Source organism: Crotalus tigris, unplaced genomic scaffold (assembly GCF_016545835.1).
Source record: "Crotalus tigris isolate CLP2741 ecotype Arizona unplaced genomic scaffold, ASM1654583v1 scf7180000024315.672297, whole genome shotgun sequence".
Taxonomy (NCBI): Eukaryota; Metazoa; Chordata; class Lepidosauria; order Squamata; family Viperidae; genus Crotalus; species Crotalus tigris.
The window spans coordinates 573269-599394 of record NW_024100487.1 but is presented as its reverse complement, the minus strand read 5'-3'; the positions used below and the strand labels follow the sequence as shown (position 1 = coordinate 599394).

The 26126-nt window shown below is 45.8% G+C and overlaps 1 protein-coding gene and 1 long non-coding RNA gene across 3 annotated transcripts in view; one reads left to right on the top strand and one right to left on the bottom strand.

Annotated features, from left to right (window-relative positions):
• The window catches only part of LOC120299798 (membrane-associated guanylate kinase, WW and PDZ domain-containing protein 2-like), a gene marked incomplete at its 3' end in the record, with an annotated part of 54910 nt that extends 43883 nt beyond the window's left edge, over nucleotides 1-11027 (bottom strand). The window contains exon 1 of the mRNA XM_039325005.1: nucleotides 10568-11027. Within this exon, the coding sequence (XP_039180939.1) occupies nucleotides 10568-10868 (301 nt within the window). The remainder of the gene's footprint in view (nucleotides 1-10567) is intronic.
• A 519-nt stretch (nucleotides 11028-11546) lies between these two features.
• On the top strand, nucleotides 11547-25583 carry LOC120299804. Of its 2 annotated transcripts, none has more exons than XR_005554485.1 (3): nucleotides 11547-11781; nucleotides 19613-20098; nucleotides 25274-25583. It is a non-coding gene; the product is annotated as an uncharacterized LOC120299804 (long non-coding RNA). The 2 variants fall into 2 exon arrangements; XR_005554484.1 differs by lacking the exon at nucleotides 11547-11781 and adding an exon at nucleotides 17218-17271.
• Nucleotides 25584-26126: the final 543 nt, after the last annotated feature.

The following is a 26126-nucleotide window of genomic DNA, read 5'->3' as shown; positions in this document are numbered from 1 at the left end:
GAACATATATTCAAGGATCGTTAACAGTATATAAGAAATGGAAAACACCCCCCCCCAGGCATTTCATCTTTCTACTTTATTTTGACATGCGTATTTCTATGAAAAAAGGAACCAAAATAGTCACATGGCCAACTCAACTCAACATCAAGGTCGTGCTGTTTTAATTTACTGTCTACAGGACAGGGTTTTACCGAAAGATCATCGGTAAATTTATGCAGAATTTATGATAATGCATTCATTAACCTTCCTCTAGCAAATTTTACAAACCACAGAGAAGGAAGCTACATGGGCAATATCTACTGAGCATCTTTGTTTTGCTATCCAGTCTGCCAAGGGGAAAAAAAAAATCATTGAGAACATATTTTATGCATGCATAAAGAATAATATATAGAACTTAGACCAGACTGAATTTTCACATAGCAGAATATCTGAGAAGGACATGTCTGTTTTCTGCTATTTGAAAACCCAGTCCAGTCTAAGTTCTATATTCTTACTTCTCATAGGGAGATTTCCTTAAAAAGCTAAGTTGCTGCCCCCTTTTCTTCTGCTTTCATCTTGGAGAAGGCTTTCCGTACTGTGAATTAATGGGAACGAAGGACGGCAGCTCCTGTTTCCTTTCCTTAGGCCAGGGGTAGGCAACCTTGGCTCTTTTATGACTCCTGGACTTCAACTCCCAGAATTCCTGAGCCAGCCACGCTGAGGGGACAGGGAGAGGTTTCCAAGCTGAGCCATGCTGGCTGAGGAATTCTGGGAGTTGAAGTCCAGAGTCATAAAGCGGCCTAGGCCTAGGCCAGAGGTAGGCAACCTTGGCTCTTTTATGACTGGTGGACTTCAACTCCCAGAATTCCTGAGCCAGCCATGCTGAGGGGAAAGGGAGAGGTTTCCAAGCTGAGCCAGGCTGGCTCAGGAATTCTGGGAGTTGAAGTCCACAAGTCATAAAAGAGCCAAGGTTGCCTACCCCTGCCTCAGGCATAGGTGATTAAACACAGGGCAAGTTGCAAAGCAGAATAACAGAATTGGAAGGGACCTTGGAGGTCTTCTAGTCCAACGCCCTGCTCAGACAGAAGACCTTGTACCATACCCAACAAATGGCTGTCCAGTCTCTTCTTAAAAGCCTCCAGTGATGGAGCATCCACAACATCTGGAGGCAAGCAGTTCCACTGATTAATTGTTCTCACATTTGGAAAATTCTCCTTCGTTCTAGGTTGCTTCTCTCCTTGACATCTATTGTTTCTTGTCTTGCCTTCTGGTGCTTTGGAAAATAGATTGACCCCCTCTTCTTTATGACAGCCCCTTAAATATTAGAAGACTGCTATCATGTCATCCCAGTCCTTGTTTTCACTAGACTAGACAAACCTAGTTCCTGCAACCGTTCTTCATATGTTTTACTCTCCAGCCCCCTAATCATCTTTGTTGCTCTTCTTTGCACTTTTTCCAAAGTCTCAACATCTTTTTTATTTTGTGGTGACCAAAACTGGATGCAGGATTCCAAGTGTGGTCTTACTAAGGCTTTATAAAGCCGTACAAATACCTATAATACTAATTATAAATTCCTAGTAAATTCTTAATACTACTACTACTAATAAAGCAATCTAGGTGCAAAGTAGTCCTTAAAAAGCCAAAATCCATCCATTCATCAATTCCCAATGGTGTAAATCAGGGGTCTTCAAACTTGGCCCTTTGATGACTTGTGGACTTCAACTCCCAGAATTCCTCAGCCAGGCACGCTGACTGAGGAATTCTGGGAGTTGAAGTCCACAAGTCATAAAAGGACCAAGTCTGAAGACCCCTGGTATAAATAAATGGAAACAATAGGGAGTAAAGGAAAAGGTAGAATAAAAATCTAAATAAATACATAAGTGAGGTATATAAATATACTACAATACAAAATAATATAAAGACGTATCCCAAGAAAGTTAGCCTGGCTAGATTTACTGAAGATTCTTGAGTGAACAACACTGATTTATCCAGGGAGACAAGGAATAAATAGGGATGGGTTGAAGTAAGCAGGCAGGAAAAAAGATAAAGTGGATTTTTTTTTTAGCTGTATGGCTGCTATTGAAAAGACTGACAGTTGTCCCTCCTTTGACCAGTGAGTCAGAAATAGCAGGGGAAAAAAAGACCATTAATGGGACAAATATTGTCAGAGTTTTTCCAGGTAAGTGAGAGGGTAATGACAGCTTTGAACACTGCAGGATGCCAAGTGACTTGAAAGACATTTCAAAGATGGCAGGCTTTTGCCGCCACTCAGCTATATATAAACAGGGAAAACTTCCTTTTGTGAGATAGTTTAAATCCTGCTGTTCCCTTAATTTCTGCTATTACCAGAAAAGTTACCTTTCTCAAAAAACGTTCAACTGAGATCGTAAAAAGCAAGCAATCCCATATTCCTCCCTCAGGCAGGAAGTCACTTTTGATACTGCAAAAAAGCACCACAGATACAGGAATGGCCACAGTTGTGGAAACCTTTTGGGAAAAGTGTATTTTTGAGGAGAATAATAACAACAACAACAACAACAAACAAAGTTGGAAGGGACCTTGGAGGTCATCTAGTCCAACCCCCTGCTCAGGCAGGTAACCCTATACCATTTCGGACAAATGGTCGTCCAGTCTCTTCTTAAAAACTTCCAGTGTTACAGCATTCACCGCTTCTGGAGGCAGGTTGTTCCACTGGTTAATTGTTCTAACCGTCAGGAGATTTCTCTTAGTTCTAGGTTGCTTCTCTCCTTGATTAGTTTCCACCCGTTGCTTCTTGTCCTGCCTTCAGGCGCTTTGGAAAATAGCTTGATTCCCTCTTCTTTGGGGCAGCCCCTGAGATATTGGAACACTGCTATCATGTTCCCCCTCGTCCTTCTCTTCATTAAACTAGACTAGATAATCACTCAGGTATATATGTTATCATGTCCCTCTTTTCACTAGACTAGACATACCCAATTCCAGCAAACATTCTTCATATGTTTTAGCCTCCAATCCCCTGATCATCTTTGTTGCTCTTCTCTGTCCTCTTTCTAGAGTCTCAACATCTTTTTTACATCGTGGTGACCAAAACTGGATGCAGTATTCCAAGTGTGGCCTTACCAAGGCATTGTAAAGTGGTATTAACACTTTTTTGGGGGGAGTAGTGCCATAAAATTATATATCAATGGAAAGATAATTTAATCAAGAATGTAATGCAACAAAGTTTGTTCAATTATCTGTACTGTGAAAAGTACAGAAAAAGGAAGCACAACTTGCTCAGGTTGATCTCAGGTAGGTTTCCTTCATCTGATTGTAGCCAATGAGCATGAGTATTTAGAGAGCCAATCGGGTGTCATCTTGTTTTGGCCATGAGCCAATCAGATCACAGTAGGATTCAGGGATTGATGTCATGCATTGAAGCTGAGAGGAGGACATTTATCAGTGTGTTATATGATTGTTATCAAGTTTGCTGAGGGGTTTTTTGTGTGTGTTCTTTCATTTAGTGAGCTTGTAAAACGTCATAAAATTAAAGCAATGGTGCAAAGAGTTGACTGGTCGCCCAGAAAGCGATGTAAAATAGTATTATTGAGTGAACAAGGCTACAGCTATAAAGAAATTAGAAGAAAAATGGGTGGAAACTTAACCAAAGCATCTGAAGGCAAGAGAAGAAACAATGGATGGAAAATAATCAAAGAGAGAAACAACCTGGAATTAAGGAGAAACTTCTTAAAAGCGAGAACAATAAATCAGTGGAACGACTTGCCTCCAGAAGTTATGGGTGCTCCATCAAAGAAAAAACCGGACAGCCATCTATATGAAATGACATAGGGGGCTGAAGGCTAAAACACATGAAGAACGAAGGAATTGGGTATGTCTTAGTTTTTCTGCCTCCAGAACTTGTGAATGCTCAACACTGGAGGTTTTTAAGAAGAGATTAGACAACCATTTGTATGAAATGGTACAGGGTTTCTTGCCTGAGCAGGGGGTTGGACTAGATGACCTCCAAGGTCCCTTCCAACTCACTTATTCTGTTCTTCCATTATAAGCAGGGGGTGATGTAAAATGTTGTCCATCGCATGCAAATTTTTGCTGAATGAGTAACTCTCTTCCTAACATCGTGCCCTCCCTTCCCGCTACAAGCGATAAAGAAATTAGATGGAATAAAGAAATCCCATCTATTGTTGAAGGAGTCTAAAGCTTCCCAAAAGCATGATTTTCTGCACAAAAAAAAAAAGCAAGCCATAATCATTTTAACAGCTTGACCTTACTAGATGAGACAGCGAAGTAGAATCAAAAATACTCAATTCAAACTTTGGATCCGTTCCACTCTCTGAGTCATGAGAAAGCGGAGATTTATCGCAAGTAATTAGCCAGAGAAAATAGCTTAAACTTTGACACTAGAAGTTACCAGGAATTAAGCTTCTCTCATCTACAATTCTGTAAAAACCTATCCAACCCGTTTTGGATTTTTTGCATATCTTTATCGCTTCTTTTTATTACAGCTTCCTGTGGGCCTCCTCTCCCCCTTATAAAGGAAATCTGGGTGAAAAAAACACCTTTAAAGTTTGGTAGTGGTGCCATATATTTCACAAAATCATCCAGTCTCTGATGTGATGTCCCAGTGTGAAACTAGTGTAGGCGGTCCTTGACTTACAAACATAATTTAGGGCCCAAATTTCCATTGCTTAAGCCAGGCTTGTTTAAGTGCATTAACAGAGGGATAGAATCAAGGTCACGCGAAGTGTTAATACCACTTTACAAGGCCTTGGTAAGGCCACCCTTGGAATACTGCATCCAGTTTTGGTCGCCACGATGTAAAAAAAGATGTTGAGACTCTAGAAAGAGTACAGAGAAGAGCAACAGAGATGATTGGGGGACTGGAGGCTAAAACATATAAGGAACGGTTGCTGGAATTGGGACACTGCAACCGTCATAAATACGAGTCAGCTGCCAAGCGTCTGAATTTTGATCACGTGACCATGTGGGGATGCTGCCATGGCCGTAAGTGTGATAAGTGTCATAAGTCACTCATATCAGGTGAGGGTCCTTGGGAGGTGAACCACTGGTGGGAGGGGGGATGGTTTGGGATTGGTGCCATCTCTGGTGGGCTGTATCGTTGATTTGGGTTCTGAGCAGTTTGTAGGCTGGTTGTCAGGTAATGTGTCTGTTGACAGAATAATCCTAACCTGAGGTAACCTCCCCGTCACAAGACCCATCACAAGACTGACTGATGACTCACACCTGACCCATCACAAGACCCTCATTTGACACAACCACACCTGAAACCCTTATAAACAGAAGAACATTGAGATCCCCTAAAGCAAGCGTCTTCAAACTTGGCTCTTTTATGACTTGTGGACTTCAATTCCCAAAATTCCTCAGCCAGCATGGGGGAACCATGGCCCTTTTATGACTTGTGCATTTCAACTCCCAGAATTCCTCAGCCAGCATGGGGGAACTATGGCCTCTTCATGACTCGTGGACTTCAATTCCCAGAATTCCTCAGCCAGTGTGCCTGGCTGAGAAATTCTGGGAGTTGAAGTCCACAAGTCATAAAAGGGCCAAGTTTGAAGGCCCCTGCCCCAAACTCCACTGAAGATGTTACCTAGCCTGGTAACGAAATGTTTGGAAACCAACCCACAAGCTCGGAGAACAAACCTCCACCCTCATTCTCCCCCCGAGCCACAGATAATCCCCACTATTGCATATATTAAATTTATTTACTCCAATTTCATTTTAACTTATTTTTATGGGATTTTTATTAATACTTTGTGTTTGGAATTCTGTATGTGGAAACGGCCTAGGGCAGGGGTAGGCAACCTTGGCTCTTTTATGACTCATGGACTTCAACTCCCACAATTCCTGAGCCAACATGGCTCATTTTGGAAACCTCTCCCTTTCCCCTCAGCATGGCTGGCTCAGGAATTCTGGGAGTTGAAGTCCATGAGTCATAAATGAGCCAAGGTTGCCTACCCCTGGCCTAGGGGCTAATCAATAAACTAACAAACCTTTTTTTTCCCTAGACATGTGGGCAGGATTCCACATATCACCATTTTTGTCAGCTTTCCAATATTGGCCAGAAGAACAGTTACAAATAAAGACAATAAAAAGTGATTGTAAACTGAGGACTACCTATTTTTGTTGTTCACAGAACACTTCGGAAACTTCTTTTGAGCAAAGAAGGTGGTAAGTCTAGAATTTACACGGTGAAAATTTCCCACCTACCAACGTCTGTGATTTTTATATGGGGAGGAGTTGAGTCAAACAAGCCCTGATGGCACAAAATCAACCAACTAACCAACCATCCAATTAATCAATGAATCTTAGTCTACTTTTAATTGAATTGTCCGACAAAAAGGGCAATTATTTTTTGACCCTGGCCTGTTGAATGTTGGATGACTTTATTTATGAAATAAATCAAAAGAGAAGTCAGCTTTGTTGTTAGTTGTTCGCTCAAAAGTTTCTTTACGCATCACTGCAGCCCATGTGAAACTTTTGTAACATTCAGTGTAAAAAAAATATACAAACATTCAGAAAATCCAAAAGAAATCTAACAATTACCATATAACTGCATTGATAGCACCTTTCCATTCTAATCTTTGGGTTTATCTATTCCAAGCTAATAATAAACATGAAACTGAGAATATTAATTTTTACATTACTTCATGTCTTAAGGATTTTCTTGAACAATGCTAAGCATGATTTTAAGAGAAATCATAGCAACAACATTAAGCCACAATTTCTTCAGTTAAATTGGGCCTCTCCCTTGTTCAGCAATTGTCAGATTTTATAGGTTAACGTCAACATCCAGCTCTAGAATCCAAATAAAACTCCAGGTTCATTCTGTCTCCGAAAATCTTACTGTTTATTGAATACACTGCATGGTTATGTTGAAGCAAAACTAACTCTGAGGTTCCAACACTAATTCCTGGACTTAAACAATAATTTCCCCAGCCAAAGCCCCAACGTCTTACGTAGTCCATATTTAGCAAGTTCACTTTGTTATGGGAACCATCTGCTTCAAATCTACACCTGTTCTGATGTCCTTGAAAAGGCTTCAGGCTTTCATGGTCTTCAGCTGAATCGTAGAAGTTTCGTTTCTCCATCTAACCCACTTGAAAGTAACACCTCCCCCTCCCCCTTAATCTAAAGGCAAGTTGAAACACACAGGCACGTAGCTGCCAAAGTTTCATCCTCGACAGTTATTAATAAAGTCCCTTTTGCGACTCTGTAATCCCTTAATTTGGGGTAGAGTTGGGGTGGCTGGATGGAGCTGAGCATTTACTAGCCAGATGCCCTTCCTGATGCTACACAGAGTCCGCAGTAGATATTTTTTTCTTTGTATCCTAGAACAGAGGTCCCCAACCTCGGCAACTTTAAGACGTGTGGATTTCAACTCCCCGAATTCCTCAGCCAGCCAAGCTGGCTGAGGAATTCTGGGAGTTGAAGTCCACACGTCTTAAAGTTGCCGAGGTTGAAGACCCCTTGTCCTAGAAGAAAAACATCTGCCACTACCTGGGACAGAACTCTCAACCTTTGTGGGAGGGAGCGTCTTTGCCACTAGGTCACCACACTGCTCATCTCTATGTTACCAATGTTTGGATTTATTTAAATATATATATAATCTGAATTAATAAAACTATTCTTTTCTTGATTTAGGACTCTAATCTCTGAGATCAGTTTTCAGATTACATAGTTCATGGCTACCATCCTTGTTGCCTAATTTCCTAGGACAGTGATGGTGAACCTTTTAGAGATCGAGTGCCCCAAAACTGGCCCCACCCCCGCTTAATCCCCTGCCCCGCCCCCACTCCCACCCCGCCTGTCCACAGGGCCACTCACCACCTCCAGGGCCCACCGCAGCTCGCCCAGGCAGCCCAGCAGTGCCATGGCAGCCACGCCCTCTGCCCGCACCCCGCAGCATCAACTGTGCATGATGGGGCGTGAGGGCAGTCTTATCTACGCTGCCTGGCTGCCATGTCCTTGGCTGCGCTGCTCCACGTGGGCCACGCTCGGGGGCAACCCTCCTCCAGGGGGGCTGCTGGAGAGGAGGGGGTCACAGGGGGAGGCAAGGCTGGGGGCAACGGCACGTGTGCCCACAGAGAGAGCTCTGAGTGCTGCCTCTGGCACCCGTGCCATAGGTTCTCCATCACTGTCCTAGGATTTCTCTGAACTATTCAAATACAGAATGGGAAGCACGGATTCTTTAACAAGCTACTTTCTTGAAATCAACACAAACCGTAGCCATTTACTAACGGGGATGTGGTTTGACGGTAAAGTACTTTTAAGTTTTGAAAAGCTGCACCTTAAGTCAGGTAGCTGCAGAAACCCAAAGTCATTCTGACATTAAGACTTATTATGGCCTTTGACTGCAGCTCGAGAATGGAAAACGCTTTCAATAGTCTTGGGTAAGTATTGGAAGAATAACAAGAATACTTCCAGCAAAATGCTTAATTACAATTTGCAAACTCCACATTTTTGGCAGCTCTAGCACCGCAGGGAGACTGCAACACAAGAAAACCAAAAGAAAACCTTTGCTGCCAGCGTTTTTTTTTTTTCAGTTAAACGTTTCGTTAACTTCTCTAAAGTTTAAAAATTAAAGTGAAAAACCAGGATTACCCAACCTGGCTTGCAATATCCAGACTACCATGAGGGGGCAGAAGACGAGACAGGAGACACCGGAGGCAAATGTGGGGATTTTTTTAACAGAATAACAGACTCGGAAGGGATCTCCTAGGCCAGTGGTTCTCAACCTTTTTAATGCCCCAACCCCCAACCGGTCGTTAAGTCGAGGACTACTCAACCGGTCGTAAGTCGAGGACTACTCAACTGGTGCAGCACCGTTTGCAGAATGGGACTTTTGGCGGGCTCAGCAGGGCAGAGACAGCCTGGACAATTCCTATTGGCTTTTGAAAGCCAATAGAATTAGACTCTATTCAAGAGAGTCTATTCTATTGGCTTTCAAAAGCCAATAGAATAAAAGGGAGTAGCACAGCTAAGGAAAAGGGGAAAAAAATGGCGGACTGCGTTGTTTGGCGACCCCTGTGAAATGGTCATTCGACCCCCAAATGGGGTCCCGACCCACAGGTGGAGAACCACTGTCCTAGGTCATCTAGTCCAACCCCACCACTCAAGTGCCAAGCCTGACGTTCCAGTTCTGAAGGCCGACTGAAAATTGGCATCCTTTGAATAGGTCCCAAACCAGAGCGACCCAAGTCGTGATAAAAAGCACCCAGGACTTCTGCAGAATTGCAACCGGCTGAAGAACTGTGCAATGCAGCTTCTTTGGGGAAAAGCCTGGCCCGCAAGATCCAGGGGGAAAGCCCATTCAATCAAGCTTCCCCCCTTCCCCTTAACTGGAATGCTACTTTGGGAATAATTACCACCCACCCCTGCAGACTACGACTAACGAGCGGGTTCCTAGTCCTGGTTGCGTCTTCTTTGCCAAGTTGCCAATTCCTCCCTAAAGTCGTTGCTTTGCAAAGGGACCCTTTTAATTGAAGCATATTCCATTCTTGGTGCATCCACGCACGCACACACACACACACACACACACACACACATGCCCCCCCCCGTTCCCGCGCAAAAGCCAAAGCCGGTTTTCCTCGGAAACCCCCCCCCCCATCCAGATTCAGCGCCAAGTCCAGCCGGTCGAGTTCAAAGCAGCGCAGAGCAATCCTATAGATTGTCTCCCCCCCCCAACCCACCCACCCACCCCTTTTTTTTTTCCTGGCGTGGAATTCCCTTGCGGGAATCCTGTAAAAGAGGGACGGTGCCTCCCGGCCCGGCGCGCGCACACACACCACACCACACCACACCGCACACACACAAACGACTCCCAAAAGTTGAGCGGAGTTGGGTTTTTGTTTTTGTTTTGAATCTCCCTCGAGCCCTCAAAGTCTGCCCCGTTTGCTCCCGGAGGCAAGGCGAGCGCTCTGCACGCGCTCAGAGGCCTTGGGCCCAGGACACGCGCTCGCTCGCAGAAGCAATGAGGGTGGGGGTGGGGGTTACAGGAGGAGAGGAGCTTCCGTTTCCCCGGCTCGGCCCCCCTCCCCACCAGACACAGAGACACCCCCTCCCCACCGGACAGAGAGACATCCCCTCCCCACCGGACACAGAGAGATACCCCCTCCCCACCGGACACAGAGACACCCCCCTCCCCACCGGACACAGAGACAACCCCCCTCCCCACTAGACACAGAGACACCCCCCCTCCCCACCGGACAGAGACACCCCCCTCCCCACCAGACACAGAGACACCCCCCTCCCCACTAGACACAGAGACACCCCCCTCCCCACCGGACAGAGACACCCCCCTCCCCACCGGACACAGAGACACGCCCTCCCCACCGGACACAGAGACACGCCCTCCCCACCGGTCACAGAGACACCCCCTCCCTACCAAACACAGAGACACCCCCCTCCCCGGCCTTCGCCGTGCTGGGCCGCTCGACTTCCCCCGCCACTGCCGCAGAGCGCACCCCTCCGGGAAAGTCGCAAAGTTGGTCTCCGGATGCTACGACCCCCCCCCCCACCCACCCCACGGTCCCTTGTCCTGCCCGGCCCGTCCCGTCTCCGTCCCCGTCCCCGTCCCCGTCCCCGGCCTTACCTTGCTTGACACACTTCAGCCGGACGGGGTCTTTGCAGTGCTTGATGACGGCCAGCACATCCCGGATGGTGAGGCCGGCCACGGGGGTCTCGTTCACCTCCAGCAGCAGCTCCTCGGCCACCAACTTCCCGCCGCTCTCGTAGACCACCTTGCCGGCCTTGACCTCCCCCAGGTAGGGGAACTGCCCGTTCTCGGCTCCCCCCTTCAGCTCGAAGCCCAGCTGGCCCTCGGCGTTCCTCACCACCGCGCACTCATGGACCCGGCTCGTCCAGTGGTTTTTCTTCTTCAAGCCCTTGGACATTGCCGTGGGGGGAGAGAGAGAGAGAGAGAGCGAGGCGCCGGCTGCTTCCCTCCCGGCCTCGGGGTGTCCTTGGAGTTTCCCTTGCGCGGGGACTGGGGGGGGAGGGAGGAGGAGGAGGAGGACCAGCGGAGGAGGAGGAGGAAGGAGGAGGAGGAGGCGGGGAAGGGCTCGGCGGGGCGGGGGTCTGCTGCTGCTCTTCCCCGGCGTCTGGCTCGGCGGCGGATGGAGAGGAGAGGAGAGGAGGAACGGGGAGGGGGTGAGGAGGAGGAGGAGGAGGAAGAAGAACGAGGAGGGGGAGGAGGAGGAACGGGGGGGGTTGAGGAGGAGGAGAAGGAGGAGGAAGAACGAGGAGGGGGAGGAGGAGAACGGGGAGGGGGGGTGAAGAGGAGGAGGAGGAGGAAGAACGAGGAGGGGGAGGAGGAGGAACGGGGAGGGGGTGAGGAGGAGGAGGAAGAACTAGGACGGGGAAGAGGAGGAGGAGGAACGGGGAGGGGGTGAGGAAGAGGAGGAAGAACGAGGAGGGGGATGAGGAGGAGGAAGGGGGAGAGGGTGAGGAGGAGGAAGAACGAGGAAGGGGATGAGGAGGAGAAAGAGGAAGAACGGGGAGGGGGGTAAGGAGGAGGAGGAAGAACGAGGAGGGGGATGAGGAGGAGGAGGAACGGGGAGGGGGAGGAAGGAAGAGGAAGGCGGGGAGGGGAGGCCGGTCCCCCCCCCCCGAGCTCGCTCTAGCGGCGGGCGAGACGGGAGCCGCCGCGAGCCAAGGCAGCAGCCGCTGCTGCAGCCTCCGCCGCCGCTGGGATGCTAGCTGGCTGGCAAGCGAGCGAGCGAGCGAGCCCGGAGGACGCCTGGGCTCCTCTCCTGCCTCCCTGCCTGCAGGCGAGCGAGCGAGCCAGCGAGCGACACTAGTGCTACAGTAAGTGGCGGGCCGAGGGTGGGCTGTGCACCGCTGGAAGGGAGGCGGGGGCGAGCCGGGCTGGCCGGCCTGACAGAGGCGCTCTCCGCCGCCGCCGCGCTGACCCGGTAGTGAAGACCGGAGGAGAGGCTGCCTGCCCGCCTGGCAGAGCCACAGCGGGGAGGCGAGCAGAAGGCGGAGAGCAGCCAGCGGTGGGTGGGGAGGGAGGCGGGCAGCGGGGAGGAGGAGGAGCGGGAAGGACCGGCTGCTGCGCCGCCGAAGCGGGCGGGCGGAGGAGTGGGAGAGAGGGAGAGAGAGAGAGAGAGCCGCAGGCGGCGCCACGGTTCGACCCCGCCGGCGGGGACGCGCGCTGACCCTCGGCTTCTCGCCTCTCCCCCACCCCCGCCCTGGGCGCGCGCCGGGAGGAACTCACCGTCTCCCCTTCCTGCCTTCCTCGCTCGCCCCCTCCCCTTCTGTCCTTCTCCCCCCCCCTCACACCCACACCCACACTCACACACACACACACCAGCCCCGGGGTCTTTGCCGCGTTGGGGGGAGGGAGGGCTGCCGTCCTCTCCAAAGGGGAGGAGGGCAAGTGGCCACTTTGTCCAGCCCTTTCACTTTCTCTGGCTCTCTGGGAGTGAACTATCTATCTATCTATCTATCTATCTATCTATCTATCTATCTATCTATCTATCTATCTATCTATCTATCTATCTATCTATCTATCTATCTATCTACCTATCTACATCCACCCACCTACCTACCTATCTGTATATATATAGATAGATACAAAGACCTATAGATACAGATATATATATCTGTATCTGTCTATCTCTGTCTGTCTCTACCTATTTATCTGTCTATCTGTATATATATCTATCTATATCTGTATCTGTCTATGTCTGTCTCTACCTGTCTGTCTCTGTCTGTCTATCTGTATCTCATTCTATCTATCTATCTATCTATCTATCTATCTATCTATCTATCTATCTATCTATCTATCTATCTATCTATCTATCTATCTATCTATCTATCTATCTATCTATCTATCTTACCTAACTACCTACTTACCTACCTATCTACCTACTTGTAGATATATATATTTGTATCTGTCTATCTCTGTCTGTCTCTACCTATTTATCTGTCTGTCTATCTCAGTGGTTCTCAACATTTTTAATGCCGCGACCCCCAACCGGTCATAAGTCGAGGACTACTCAACCGGTCGTAAGTCGAGGACTACTCAACTGGTGCAGCACCGTTTGCAGAATGGGACTTTTGGCGGGCTCAGCAGGGCAGAGACAGCCTGGACAATTCCTATTGGCTTTTGAAAGCCGACAGAATTAGACTCTATTCAAGAGTCTATTCTATTGGCTTTCAAAAGCCAATAGAATAAAAGGGAGTAGCACAGCTAAGGAAAAGGGGGGGAAAAATGGCGGACTGCGTTGTTTGGTGACCCCTGTGAAATGGTCGTTTGACCCCAAATGGGGTCCTGACCCACAGGTTGAGAACCACTGGTCTATCTGTATCTATCTATCTATCTGTCTATCTATCTGTATCTGTCTATGTCTGTCTCTACCTGTCTGTCTCTGTCTATCTATCTATCTATCTATCTATCTATCTATCTATCTATCTATCTATCTATCTATCTATCTATCTACCTACCTACCTACCTACCTATCTATCTATCTATCTATCTATCTATCTCTATCATCTGTCATCTCTATATACATCTATATCTGTCTCTTTCTGTCTGTCTGTCTGTCTCTATCTATATCTATCTCTAACATCTGTCATCTCTCCCTCTCTCTCCCTCCCTCCCTCCCTCTCTCCCTCCTGTTCTAGACCTGGGAGAGTCCAGGCTCAGCAGGGGAAGGTTCCTCTCGCGGCATTCGCCCCTCCCTTCTCCGGCCCCATCGGTCAGGCCAAGCATCCTTGCCGGGCCCTTGGTGGGAAGGAGAGAATGGACCTTTGGGTGGTTAACCTTGCTTTTTTAAGATCCCTTTTGAGCATTGGGTGGGGAACTCTACAAATGTAATAAATAATAAAACAAATGACTCTTGGCTGCTCCGTTGCACAAGGTGCTTGATCTAGCTTGAGGAAAGGATGGGGTGAGGGTTAGATTAGTTCAGTGGTGGCGAACCTATGGCACGGGTGCCAGTGGCGGCACTCAGAGCCCTCTTGGTGGGCACGCGCGCCGTTGCCCCAGTCCTAAGCCTTCAGCTGAGTTTTATAAAACCTTTTCGCTTTAGGCATCCGCCGCCATGTGCGAAAAAAAAAAAAAAGCTTCAATCAGTCAATTTCAACTTCTCGCAGGAAAAAAAAAATCTTGCAAAGTTGGAATTGATTGATTGAACTTTTTAGTCCCACCCAGTCTGCCGTTACCACCGCAGCCACGCCCACCTAATGGGCCACACCCAGCCAATGGGCCATGCCCAGCCAATGGGCCACACCCACCCAATGGCCACACCCACCTGGCACCCGACGATGCCCAAATGGGTTTTGGGTTGCAGTTTGGGCACTCGGTCTCTAAAAGCTTTGCCATCACTGGATTAGTTTGTCTAAAAAGGGGTCTTTTATCTGGGTGCATTTATTCATTTCATCCCATTGATATGCACCCGCCAAGCGACTCTGGACGTTGGTCAACTTTAAAAGCTGCCAAAGAAATGTGCGTAATACAAATGCTGCAATGTATGAAAAACCACTGCAAAAAAAGAGAAAGAAACTCAGAAAAGGAAAATAACACATATCGCACATACGATATTTAAATACAATAACTGATCAATTGATCTCCCACAGTATCTTCCTGACTGAGGTGCAGGATAGTTTCCAAGCTAGTAACATTGAGACCCTGAGTTCTAGTCCCACCTTAGGCATGAAGCCAGCTACATTACCTTGGGCCGGCCACTCTTTCTCAGCCCTAGGAAGCAGGCAATGGCACACCACTTAGGAAAAAACCTTGCCAAGAAAACTGCAAGAACTGGTCCAGGCAGTTCCATGAGTCAAGACTAAATAAAGGCATCAAATGCGCACACAAACACTCATGAAGCATCAGCTTATCATTTCTGCCATCCTAACTCTGTTCAATACTTCCAACGGCACTTTCTAGGGATTTTAAAAATGCCGGTAGCACCATCTCGTCCTCAAATTGATGATATTTTCTCAAATTGACTAACCCTAACCCATAACCTGATGTACCTGACAGGATATATTAACAATGCAGGTGAAATAAATACTTAATTTTTTTAGTACAATCCGCCCTTTGACATCCCATGACTATCCTATTCTACGGTGAAAATGTCCATGGATGGAGTGTATGTGTATCTATTTGTCTGTCTGTCTATCTATCTATCTATCTATCTATCTATCTATCTATCTATCTATCTATCTATCTATCTATCTATCTATCTATTTCTATTTATCATCCATATAGGTTTCATCTATCTATCTATCTATCTATCTATCTATCTATCTATCTATCTATCTATCTATCTATCTATCTATCTATCTATCCATCCATCCATCCATCCATCAATTCCCCCTCTCTAGCATCTATTTCTATTTATCTATCATTCATATAGCTTTCATTGGTCTATCTATCTATTTTTCTGTCTATCTATCTATCTATCTATCTATCTATCTATCTATCTATCTATCTATCATTTATCAGTTTAATAATTAAAAGTGGATGCCTTTATTTCATTTTACTACAGTTCTATATCCACATCACTGTAAACAAGCTTGATTCATTAATATTATATGAATTTTCCAGTACAAACCTGGTGGCTTGACCATATGACTATTATGTTTCATATCTCGTTATTTCAATGATATATATCCTGTCTGTACAGGCTTTGGGTTATTTTTACAATGTTTTCATTTTAAGACCCTTCAACAACAATATGAGCCCGTGTTGTTTATTAAGTTGTTACAGTGATACTATTTTAGAAAATTGCCTGCCAATTATTTTGTTGTCAGAGGAGCAATAGTTTTGCAGTTATAAAACCAAGAGAAAAATTAGCACCTTGGTTAAATGTTTCACACAACCGAAGGATTTACCAAATCCTCAGTTTAACACAAAAGCAGGGATATTTAAACTCATCGTCAAACTGAAGATTGATCGTCCATTGTAAAATTCTTCGAATAACAAAATGATAGATACTGAAATTTCAAACATCTCCTTGACCAGGTCACACATACTATCAATCTTTCTAATGGATAGAAAAGTTTTCCTTACTACCTTACTCTGCTTTATAGCACCATGCAAATGAAGTAATCAAGCAAAAATCACCTTAAAAACATGAACGGTTTAAAATGCCCAAGTAGATGCTTTGTGTCATCTACAACGGCACTGTGAGTAACCTCTCTAGGGACAACATGTCACAGCCAATACGCTCCTGCTCAAAAAAATCCTGATTATTTATCATCCCAGTAGCACTGAGTGAAAAATCGGGATAGAAAAGGCACGATTGGGCTGGTGTGGAACTGAAATTATTGTGATGGGGTTTTAAAGGAATTTAGGAACATCCCAGGAGATATTGGCTTTAAACAAAGAACACGCCTGGATTTCTCGTGGGGAGGGGGCTACACGCAAATCAGTTCAGAGGTAAGCTTGAGTTAAACTGGACTTCATGCCAAATAAACACTGAAACTTCTGCAAGAAAACCACCAAGCTCAGAGAGCACTAAGGATACTAAAGTCCTTGTCCTCCACCAAGGACTCCACAGTTGTTGTTGTTGTTGTTGTTGTTGTTGTTGTTGTTGTTCTTCTTCTTCTTCTTCTTCTTCTTCTTCTTCTTCTTCTTCTTCTTCTTCTTCTTCTTCTCCTCCTCCTCCTCCTCCTCCTCCTCCTCCTCCTCCTCCTCCTCCTCCTCCTCCTCCTCCTCCTCCTCCTCCTCCTCCTCCTTTTCCCTGCAAAGACCACTCCCTTCTAGCACTGATGGTTACCTAGTTGGGTCATGAAACATCTGCAAGAAAACCATCAAGCTCAGAGAGCCTAAGGATACTAAAGTCCTTGTCCTCCACCAAGGACCCCACAGTTGTTGTTGTTGTTCTTCTTCTTCTTCTTCTTCTTCTTCTTCTTCTTCTTCTTCTTCTTCTTCTTCTTCTTCTTCTTCTTCTGCTTCTTCTTCTTCTTCTTCTTCTTCTTCTTCTTCTTCTTCTTCTTCTTCTTCTTCTTCTTCTTCTTCTTCTTCTTCTTCTTCTCCTCCTCCTCCTCCTCCTCCTCCTCTTCCTCCTTTTCTTTGCAAAGACCACTCCCTTCTAGCACTGATGGTTACCTAGTTGGGTCATGAAACATCTGCAAGAAAACCACCAAGCTCAGAGAGCACTAAGAATACTAAAGTCCTCCTCCTCCTCCTCCTCCTCCTCCTCCTCCTCCTCCTCCTCCTCCTCTTCCTCACTGCAGACCTCACTTCCTTCCAGCACTGATGATGTTACCTAGTTGGGTAATGAAACATCCACAAGAAAACCACCAACCTTGGAGAGCACCAAGGATCTCCACAGTTCAACCGTGAGCTACATATCTTCTCTTATATTGAAGCATCCAGAGAAATACAGTCATATGAGAGATCTAATATTTCCTACCCAGGTCAATATGAATGTCCGCACTCCTATGACACACCTAAACTTGGATCCATTTTGTGGAGATGACTGTATCGTTAGAAATCTCACCAGGTCTTCTGAATCTTGCTTGAGCAAACTGGTAGTTATTTAATCTCCATTCACTGTACCGGTAAAGGAGCATATTGGTGCTCTCTGAGCTTGGTGGTTTCCTTGCAGACGTTTCATGACCCAACTAGGCAAACGTCATCAGGGCTAGAATGGAGTGGGGTTTGCTCTCATTTTACATTTGGTGACCCACACTGACGGGGCCAGCCAGAATGTCAAATGAGAGCAAACCACACTCCTTCTAGCACTGATGATGTTACCTAGTTGGGTAACAAAAAGTCTGCAAGAAAACAACCAAGCTCAGAGATCACGAAGGACTTCATAGTCCTTCTCTTCTCCTCTCCGCAAGCCCTACTACAACTGATAGTGTTATCTAGTTGGGTAATGAAACATCTGCAGGAACACAACCAAGCTCAGAGGTTACAAGGACCCCAGATCCTCATATTCCTCCTCCTCCTTCTCCTCCTCCTCTTCCTCTTCCTATTCCTATTCCTACTCCTTCTCTTCTCCTTTTTCTCTATTCCACAAATCCCTCCTCTCTTCTAGCACTGATAATGTTACCTAGTTGGGTAATGAAACGTCTGCAAGAAAACCACCAAGCTCAGAATGCACCAAGGACCCCCACAGTCATCCTCTTCTCCTCTGTGCAAGCCCTACTCCCTTCTAGCACTGATGATGCTACCTAGTTGGGTAATGAAATGTCTGCAGGAACACAACCAAGCTCAGAGAGTTACAAGGACCCCAGATCCTCCTATCCTTCCTCCTCCTCCTCCTCCTCTTCCTATTCCTACTCCTTCTCTTCTCCTTTTCCTCTACTCCACAAATCCCTCCTCTCTTCTAGCACTGATAATGTTACCTAGTTGGGTAATGAAATGTCTGCGAGAAAACAACCAAGCTCAGAAAGCACCATGGACCCTTCATCTCTTCTCTGTTTTTAGCACATACCGTACTTTCTGGCGTATAAGACGACTTTCGCAAGCATTAAAATTGGCGCCGAAGTCGGGGGTCATCTTATACGCCGAGTCGTCTTATACGCCGGAAATAACAGTAGTTTCCGGCGTATAAGACGACTTTCTAGGCATGCGACTCGGCGCCATAGTCGGGGGTCGTCTTATACACCGGGTCGCCTTATACGCCAGAATATATGGTAATTTAAGTTGAAGATGATCTTATGAACTGGTGAGATATTCTCATTTGGCACTTTCCATATCCTGGACTGTTGTTATTCAACGATTCCATGTTAAATGGAAAACATTCCACAAACTGAAGGGGTATCGCCCTTCAGAAACATACTCTCAGTCTTAGAACGGACTGGATATGCAAATGTGCCAAAAAAAAAAAAAAATTCCCTCTGTGTGCTACCATGAGTAAGATTAAGGATGCATGAAGGTGTTTGTTTTCACTATCACTCTTGTTAGCAACTTAAAACATGGGCCTACACTTCTTCCTGTCTTAGCCGTGGTTTCATTTGAAAAGAATCTGCTGCCGAACACCGAAATTCTTTAACAGATTCTAGTAATGTATTTTTAATAAAGAGTTAAACAGATGAAATTGTTCTCCCCCCCCCCCGAAAATTACTGCAGGACTGCCGCATCTAAGCCGCATAAATCTGACTGGCCACGAGCCTTAGGAAAGAAATATAGAAAGCTAGCATTTTACTGCCATACAGATTTTTTGCAACCAAGTGGAGTAGGTCAGTGGGAAAATTTGAGTTTCCTGAAAGTTTTGTGGAGAAGAGGCAATTTTTTCTTTTCCAGGGTATTTAGCTGTTTTCCCTTGAAATTCGGATTTGTGCTTGGTTTAGAGTTCTGAAATCAATAAGAAAGTTAGTCAGAACTACAGTAACTGAAATCCCGCTGATAAAACATCTTCATGTTTTATTGTAGCACAGGCTTTGATGGATAGGCTAAAATAAGTCAACCCAGCTGATCACATATGAAACCAGGTTGATCAGATATGAGACTGAATCTTGAGCTTTAAGAGCAGATGTATATATCAATAGAATGTATTGTGAACAATTGCAAGATTGTGTTAGGTGAGAAAGATCACCTGTGAAGTTCAAATTTAATTGATTTATTGCTCATGTCTATGGACAAGAATCTACTCAACTAATGTTTAGCACTAGATGAAGTTGTGGGAATGTAGAGATTCTAGGCTGATTCCTCTTTTGACTCTACCCCCAGATTCTGTCACTCTTTCCCTTACACCAGACATGTCAAACTTGCGACGTCACGTGACATCACGCAACGTATCGGGACAGTTTTGCCATTGCTGGAAATGGGGTGGGCGCAGCTTCCATGTGACACGTTCCACCCATGGGCCGACAGTTTTACACCCCTGCCTTACACACTGTGATGTAAGCTTTTCCCCTTTTGTGTATGCATTCTGACATTGCATGAAATCAGCAGAGCTTTCTTCGGGATGACACAATGCTACGTTCATCATTTTGTCAAAAGGAACCAGAACCAGAACAATATGATGATGGCTCTTGTCAATGATTGACTTTTCAGTCCATTAGAAGATGTGAGCGTTCAGCATCAACACTTTGTGATTACAACTGAAGACAATGCTTTTGACCTGTCTTTTTCCCGCCTTCTTAAACAACCTGCATCTACTTTGAACCCCCCAAAAAATCTTCATTTGCATCACTACAATGTTCCTACTATGACGTAAGTTAACCCCTCCAGTTTATCCTTGCTAGAAACAATATACTTCTTCTGGACTTTAAGGAACCCTGGAATGGCATATGTTCACATGTTAAATAAGATTCAGGTATAGTTTTCATGAGAACAGCACAATAAAAAAACACCAAGGAATAAACAGCCAGCTGTGTGCTGCAACTGCCAAAAAAGCTAAAACAGTGCTAGGCTGCATTGACAGAAGGATAAAATCAAGATCATGTGAAGTGTTAATACCACTTTACAAGGCCTTGGTAAGGCCACACTTGGAATCCTGTATCCAGTTTTGGTCACCACGATGTAAAAAAGAGGTTGAGACTCTAGAAAGAGTACAGAGAATAGCAACAAAGATGATCAGGGGACTGGAGGCTAAAACATACAAGGAACGGTTGCTGGAATTGGGTCTGTCTAGTTTAATGAAGAGAAGGACGAGGGGGGACATGATAGCAGTGTTCCAATATCTCAGGGGCTGCCACAAAGAAGAGGGAGTCAAGCTATTTTCCAAAGCACCTGAAAGCAAGACAAGAAGCAAGGGATGGAAACTAAACAAGGAGAGAAGCAACCTAGAACCAAGGAGAAAGTTTCTGACAGTTAGAACAATTAATTAGTGGAACAACCTGCTTCCATAAGCTGTATATGCTCCAACACTGGATGTTTTTAAGAAGAGACTGGACAACCATTTGTCTGAAATGCTACAGGGTTTCTTGCCTGAGCAGGGGGTTGGACTAGATGACCTCCAAGGTCCCTTCCAACTTTATATTATTGTTATATTATCTTTTATTCATTAAACATGAACCTCAGTCAACTGAGCATTCAAATTGGCTTATCATAATTATCATAATTCAATTATTATTATTACTACTACTATTATTATTACTACTACTACTATTATTATTATTATTATTATTATTATTATGGAGGATCATTGCGCAGTCAGCCAGATGTTCAGACTGGATTTGGCATTTTTGTCTACCTATCGAGTCCTTACCAAGGACCTGGGATAGACAGTTGTGGATGTTGGATGGTATTACAGACATCGTCGCAGGATGGAAGCAGTTCCTAGTAAGGCTGCCTTTTGCAATTGACTAATGGCAAATTTGTCAATGCCAATGGTGTTCAAGTGGCGCTCTAGTTGTTGTTGTTATTATTATTATTATTAAACAATACCCCGTTAAGGAACTATCAACTCAGGAAATATCTGCCTAATCAAGACACTCCCCAGAACACTATCATCACTGACAGGGGAAGCCACAACATAAACAGAGAGTAAACCCCACCGACTTCTCTAGCACAGATTACGTTACCTAGTTGGGTAAGGAAATGTCTACAAGAAAACAACCAAGCTCAAACAGCATGAAGGAAGCCACAGTGAAAAGTGTGCAAATCCTCTGCTAAGTTTTCTTATCCAAAGCCAACCTTGGCGTTTTCTCTTACAGGTAGTCCTTAACTTATAACCGTTCATTTAGTGACCGAAAGTTACCACTTACAATTCTTGCAACATCCCCACGATGACACGATCAGAATTCACGCACTTGGCAACCTGAATGTATTTATGATGGTTGCAAGTGTAATTTTTCATTGTTAACCTTCCCAACTGACTCTTAACAAGCAACGTCAAAGGGAGAAGCTTGGCTTGCTTAACTGCCCCACAATTCACTTAACAATGGGTGCGAGTTGCTTAACTCTTGTCAAGGAAGGTTGTAAAATCATGGATAATTCATTTAGCAACTGCCTTAATTAGCAGTGGACATTCTGGGTGCTAATTGTGGCTGTAAGTTCAGTACTATCTGTATTAAAGTTTGTGAGCAAACGTCAGCTGAGCAGGTCCTTTGTTTTTTGTTTTTTAGATAATTGCCCTGATCTGATGTAAACATTATACCGTACTTCTGCAGAGTTTGGAGAAAAATAGTTGCCTTGCTAGCATTAGCAGTGACATGAGCTATGTTCCTGGTTTGCAAGCAAGCAGCCAAGTCTTTAGATAAGAATCTTAAGAATGCTAGCTGGAATCATATTCAACTAATACTCCCAAACCATAATTGCATTTTTAAAGCTTTTCCTGGTACTACATGGCAATCCGACAAAGCCGGATAGCAATCTTAGATAGCCTAAGGGGGGGTTATATTGAATGGAACTGCCAGCTACTGACTTGAAAATTGCAGCCCCAAAAAATCCAGTCAGAACAAGGTCCCGTTTTTGCAGATGGCGGTGGTGGTACCCAATCCTTGCAAGACACTGCAACAATTATACAACACTGGTCCCAAGGCCTCTTTAACGAGAGAAGCTATCAAGTCAAGCAAATATAGGAGCTGCAAAAAAATAAAGATCTAGCGAAAGATCTAGAGCAGGGGTCCCCAACCCCCATCCGTGGACCAGCACTGGGCCACATCAGGCCAGCAAATGGTCTGCACAAACAAGCAAAGTCCCATCCACGGGATGCAGGCAGCACACAAAACCACGCACCCTCCAGCCCACGGAAAAACCTCTCTCCACATAACTGGACCCTGGTGTCCAAAAGGTTGGGACCTCTGGAGTGTGCTAGATAGGCCTAGCACAGTGGTGGTGAACCTATGGCACACATGCCAGAGGCGGCACTCAGAGCCCTCTCTGTGGGCACACACGCCATGCCCTGGAGATGGCAACTGCCCCTCTTCAACCAGCCCCCCACTAACTCACTGAGGTCCCACGTGGCCAGATGCATCCCAGCATGGCTGGTTTCCCTCCCCCCATCCCCTCCCTCTTGGCCTCGCATGCTCTCCCTCTTCTGGGCACAACCCACTGCATCGCCTCCTCAGCTGTTGGCCGGCTGTCCAGCTCAGAGGCGGATTCTCTGAACTGCTAGCGGTGGGCTGTGGAGCCCGAGAGTGTGCCGGTCGAGGGGCCGGCAGGCTGTGGCTGCTGACAGACACCGTCGGCCCCCACGCGCTCGCTGGCCTCTGTGTGCGGGGGCCGATGGTGTCAGGCAGCAGCAGCCCCGGCCCCTGCCTCGCCTTGCCCTGCGACAATGGCACCCCCACCCTGCCTTGCCTTGCCTTGCCTCACCCCGCAGGACGAGTTTCCTGCCCACCGCCCCACCTGCCAGAGACCCCCTGGATCTCCCCCAACCCTGCCCGTCCCCCACAGGCATCCCTCCCCACGAGCAACATCAAGGTGACCATGCCCACCTTGGCCACACCCACCCAGTCTGCCATGACCACCACAGCCATGCCCAGATGGTGGGCCACGCCCACCTGGCACCCGGCGATAAATAAGTGGGTTTTGGGTTGCAGTTTGGGCACTCGGTCTCTAAAAGGTTCACCATCACTGCAGTAGGTCGTGCCTGGGAAAAGGAGAGCATGCAAGGCCAGGAAGGATGGGATGGAGAGAAACCAGCTGTGCTGGGATGCATCCGGCCACGTGGGACCTCAGCGAGTTAAAGGGACGGTTGTCATCTCTGGGGCATGGCACGCGTGCCCACAGAGAGGGCTCTGAGTGCCACTTCTGGCACGTGTGCCATAGGTTCGCCACCACTGATCTATACTATTTCAGACAAGTGACTGTTTAGTTTCTTCTTAAACACCTCCAGTGATGCCATACCCAATTCCATATGTTTTAGCCTCTAATGCCCTCATCTTCTTTGCTGCTCTTATCTACATTCTTTCCAGAGTCTCAACTTTATTTTTTTTTATAGCATGGCGATTTTCCCTCAAGGATGATTACATGTTTCCCTGTTTCATCTCCCCTGCAATCATATAGCTATTGTGTCTTCACCCAAACAGCCCTTGATTACATCTTCATGTCAATCCACTTATCTTCTTCGACTGAAAGTTATCCTTTTGCAATTGGGTGAGCTGGCATCTGCAGAGAAAAATCAGGGATCCCATCCTCTGGTCCCCCTCCTCTAATTTTTCATTAGAAAAATAATTACAGTCGTTTGCAGGAATGCACAGCAACTGTTTCCAGTATAGCAATGGTTTTTTCTGCGCAGTATATAATATAGTGCAATATAAGCATTTTCTCTGCTGCATCTCCTGATCAGCCCAATTAATTGTCCGGTTGTTCAGTTCCACTCAGAATGCTAATATACAGTAGTGGCCAAAATTGTGGAAACCTTTTGGGAAAAGTGTATTTTTGAGGTTTGATGGCTAATAACACCACTTTCTTTTCAGAGTACTACCATAAAGTTATATATCAATGGAAAGATAATTTAATCAAGAATGTACAGTCGTGGCCAAAATGGTGGAAACCTTTTGGGAAAAGTGTACAGTAGAAATGCCACCTTTGGTTAAGTTTCCACCCATTTTTCTTCTAATTTCTTTATAACTGTAGCCTTGTTCACTTAATAACCACTATTCTACATCACTTTCTGGGTGACCAGTCAACTCTTTGCACCATTCCTTTAATTTTATTACACTAAATGAAAGAACACAAAAAAATCCCCCAACCAACTTGATAGCCATCACATAACACACTGACCAATGTCCTCCTCTTAGCTTCAATACAGGACATCAATAACTGAATCCCACTTTGATCTGATTGGCTCATTGCCAAAACAAGAGGACACCCTATTGGCTCTGTAAACACTCATGCTCATTGGCTAAAATCAGATGAAAGAAAGCTACCTGACATCAACCTAAGCAAATTTGCTTCCTTTTTCTGGTAATTTGGCTATAACTTGTCATAGAATACAGTACAGATAATTGAACAAACTTTGTTACATTACATTCTTGATTAAATGATCTTTCCATTGATATATAATTTTACTGGTACTACTCCAAAAAGAAGTGGTATTATTAGCCATCAAACCTCAAAAATACCCTTTCCCCAAAAGGTTTCCACAATTTTGGCCACTACTGTAAGGCAACAACGTTTGTTCAGTTATCTGTTACTGTAATCTATGAAAAGTTATAGCCAAATCCTGCACTTCCCTGAGTAACTAATTCATATCTAGGACACAAACAATTGGGTCTCTTGCAAAAAGAGATTTCTGCAGTTTGCTTTGCTACCTCTATAATTCATCCTCCGTTTCCCCCCCACATACACACACACACTTCTACTCCTAGAATCAGAGTGGAAGATTTTTCAGATTAAAAGTTGACAGCGCCCTGGCTTTTAGTATGTCTCTTGATTTATGTACTTGCTGAAACTCTAGATGTACCTAACTTTCCAAATTGGCTTTTACTCGATCAGGACACCTGTTCAGCATCACGGCTGCAACACAGTCTCTCTATAGTATTATGCTCCTGCCATGGTGAAATTCCCAGCAGTCTACAGTGGAATGTGTGGACAACCTTGGGGGACCGGGAGCAGAGATGCTACCTTGGAAACCATCAGACAGAAGAAACAGGATCCCCCCAAAGATTAACAGTCAAAGGAAGAAAGTTAGGAAGGATCTGCCCTAATGGATCAAACAGCTCTATGTGGCGTGGGAAGTTTATATTTTGAGATTTGCAAGCTTCTGTTAATGTAGCTTTACAATAAAGTAAAACCAGCCAATCTACTTGTGCTTCCTGTCCTGTTGACCTGGGAGGGTTGACTTAATCCCTCGAAATAAGTACAGTAAAAGCAGGGGAAATTTCATCGCATTATAGGGCTTGTTGTTGTTAGTTGTGAAGTCATGTCCAACCCATCGCGACCCCATGGACAACGTTCCTCCAGGCCTTCCAGTCCTCTACCATCTTCTGGAGTCCATTGAAGCTCACGCCTCCTGCTTCAGGGACTCCATCCAGCCATCTCATTCTCTGTTGTCCCCTTCTTCTCTTGCCCTCCATCTTTCCCAGCATCAGGGTCTTCTCCAGTGAGTCCTCCCTTCTCATTAGGTGGCCAAAGTACTTGAGTTTCAACTTCAGGATCTGGCCTTCTAAAGAGCAGTCGGGGTTGATCTCCTCTAGGACTGACCGGTTGGATCGCCTTGCAGTCCAGGGGACTCGCAGGAGTCTTCTCCAGCACCAGAGTTCAAAGGCCTCCATTCTTTGGCGCTCAGCCTTTCTTATGGTCCAACTTTCACAGCCATACATTACAACTGGGAAAACCATGGCCTGGA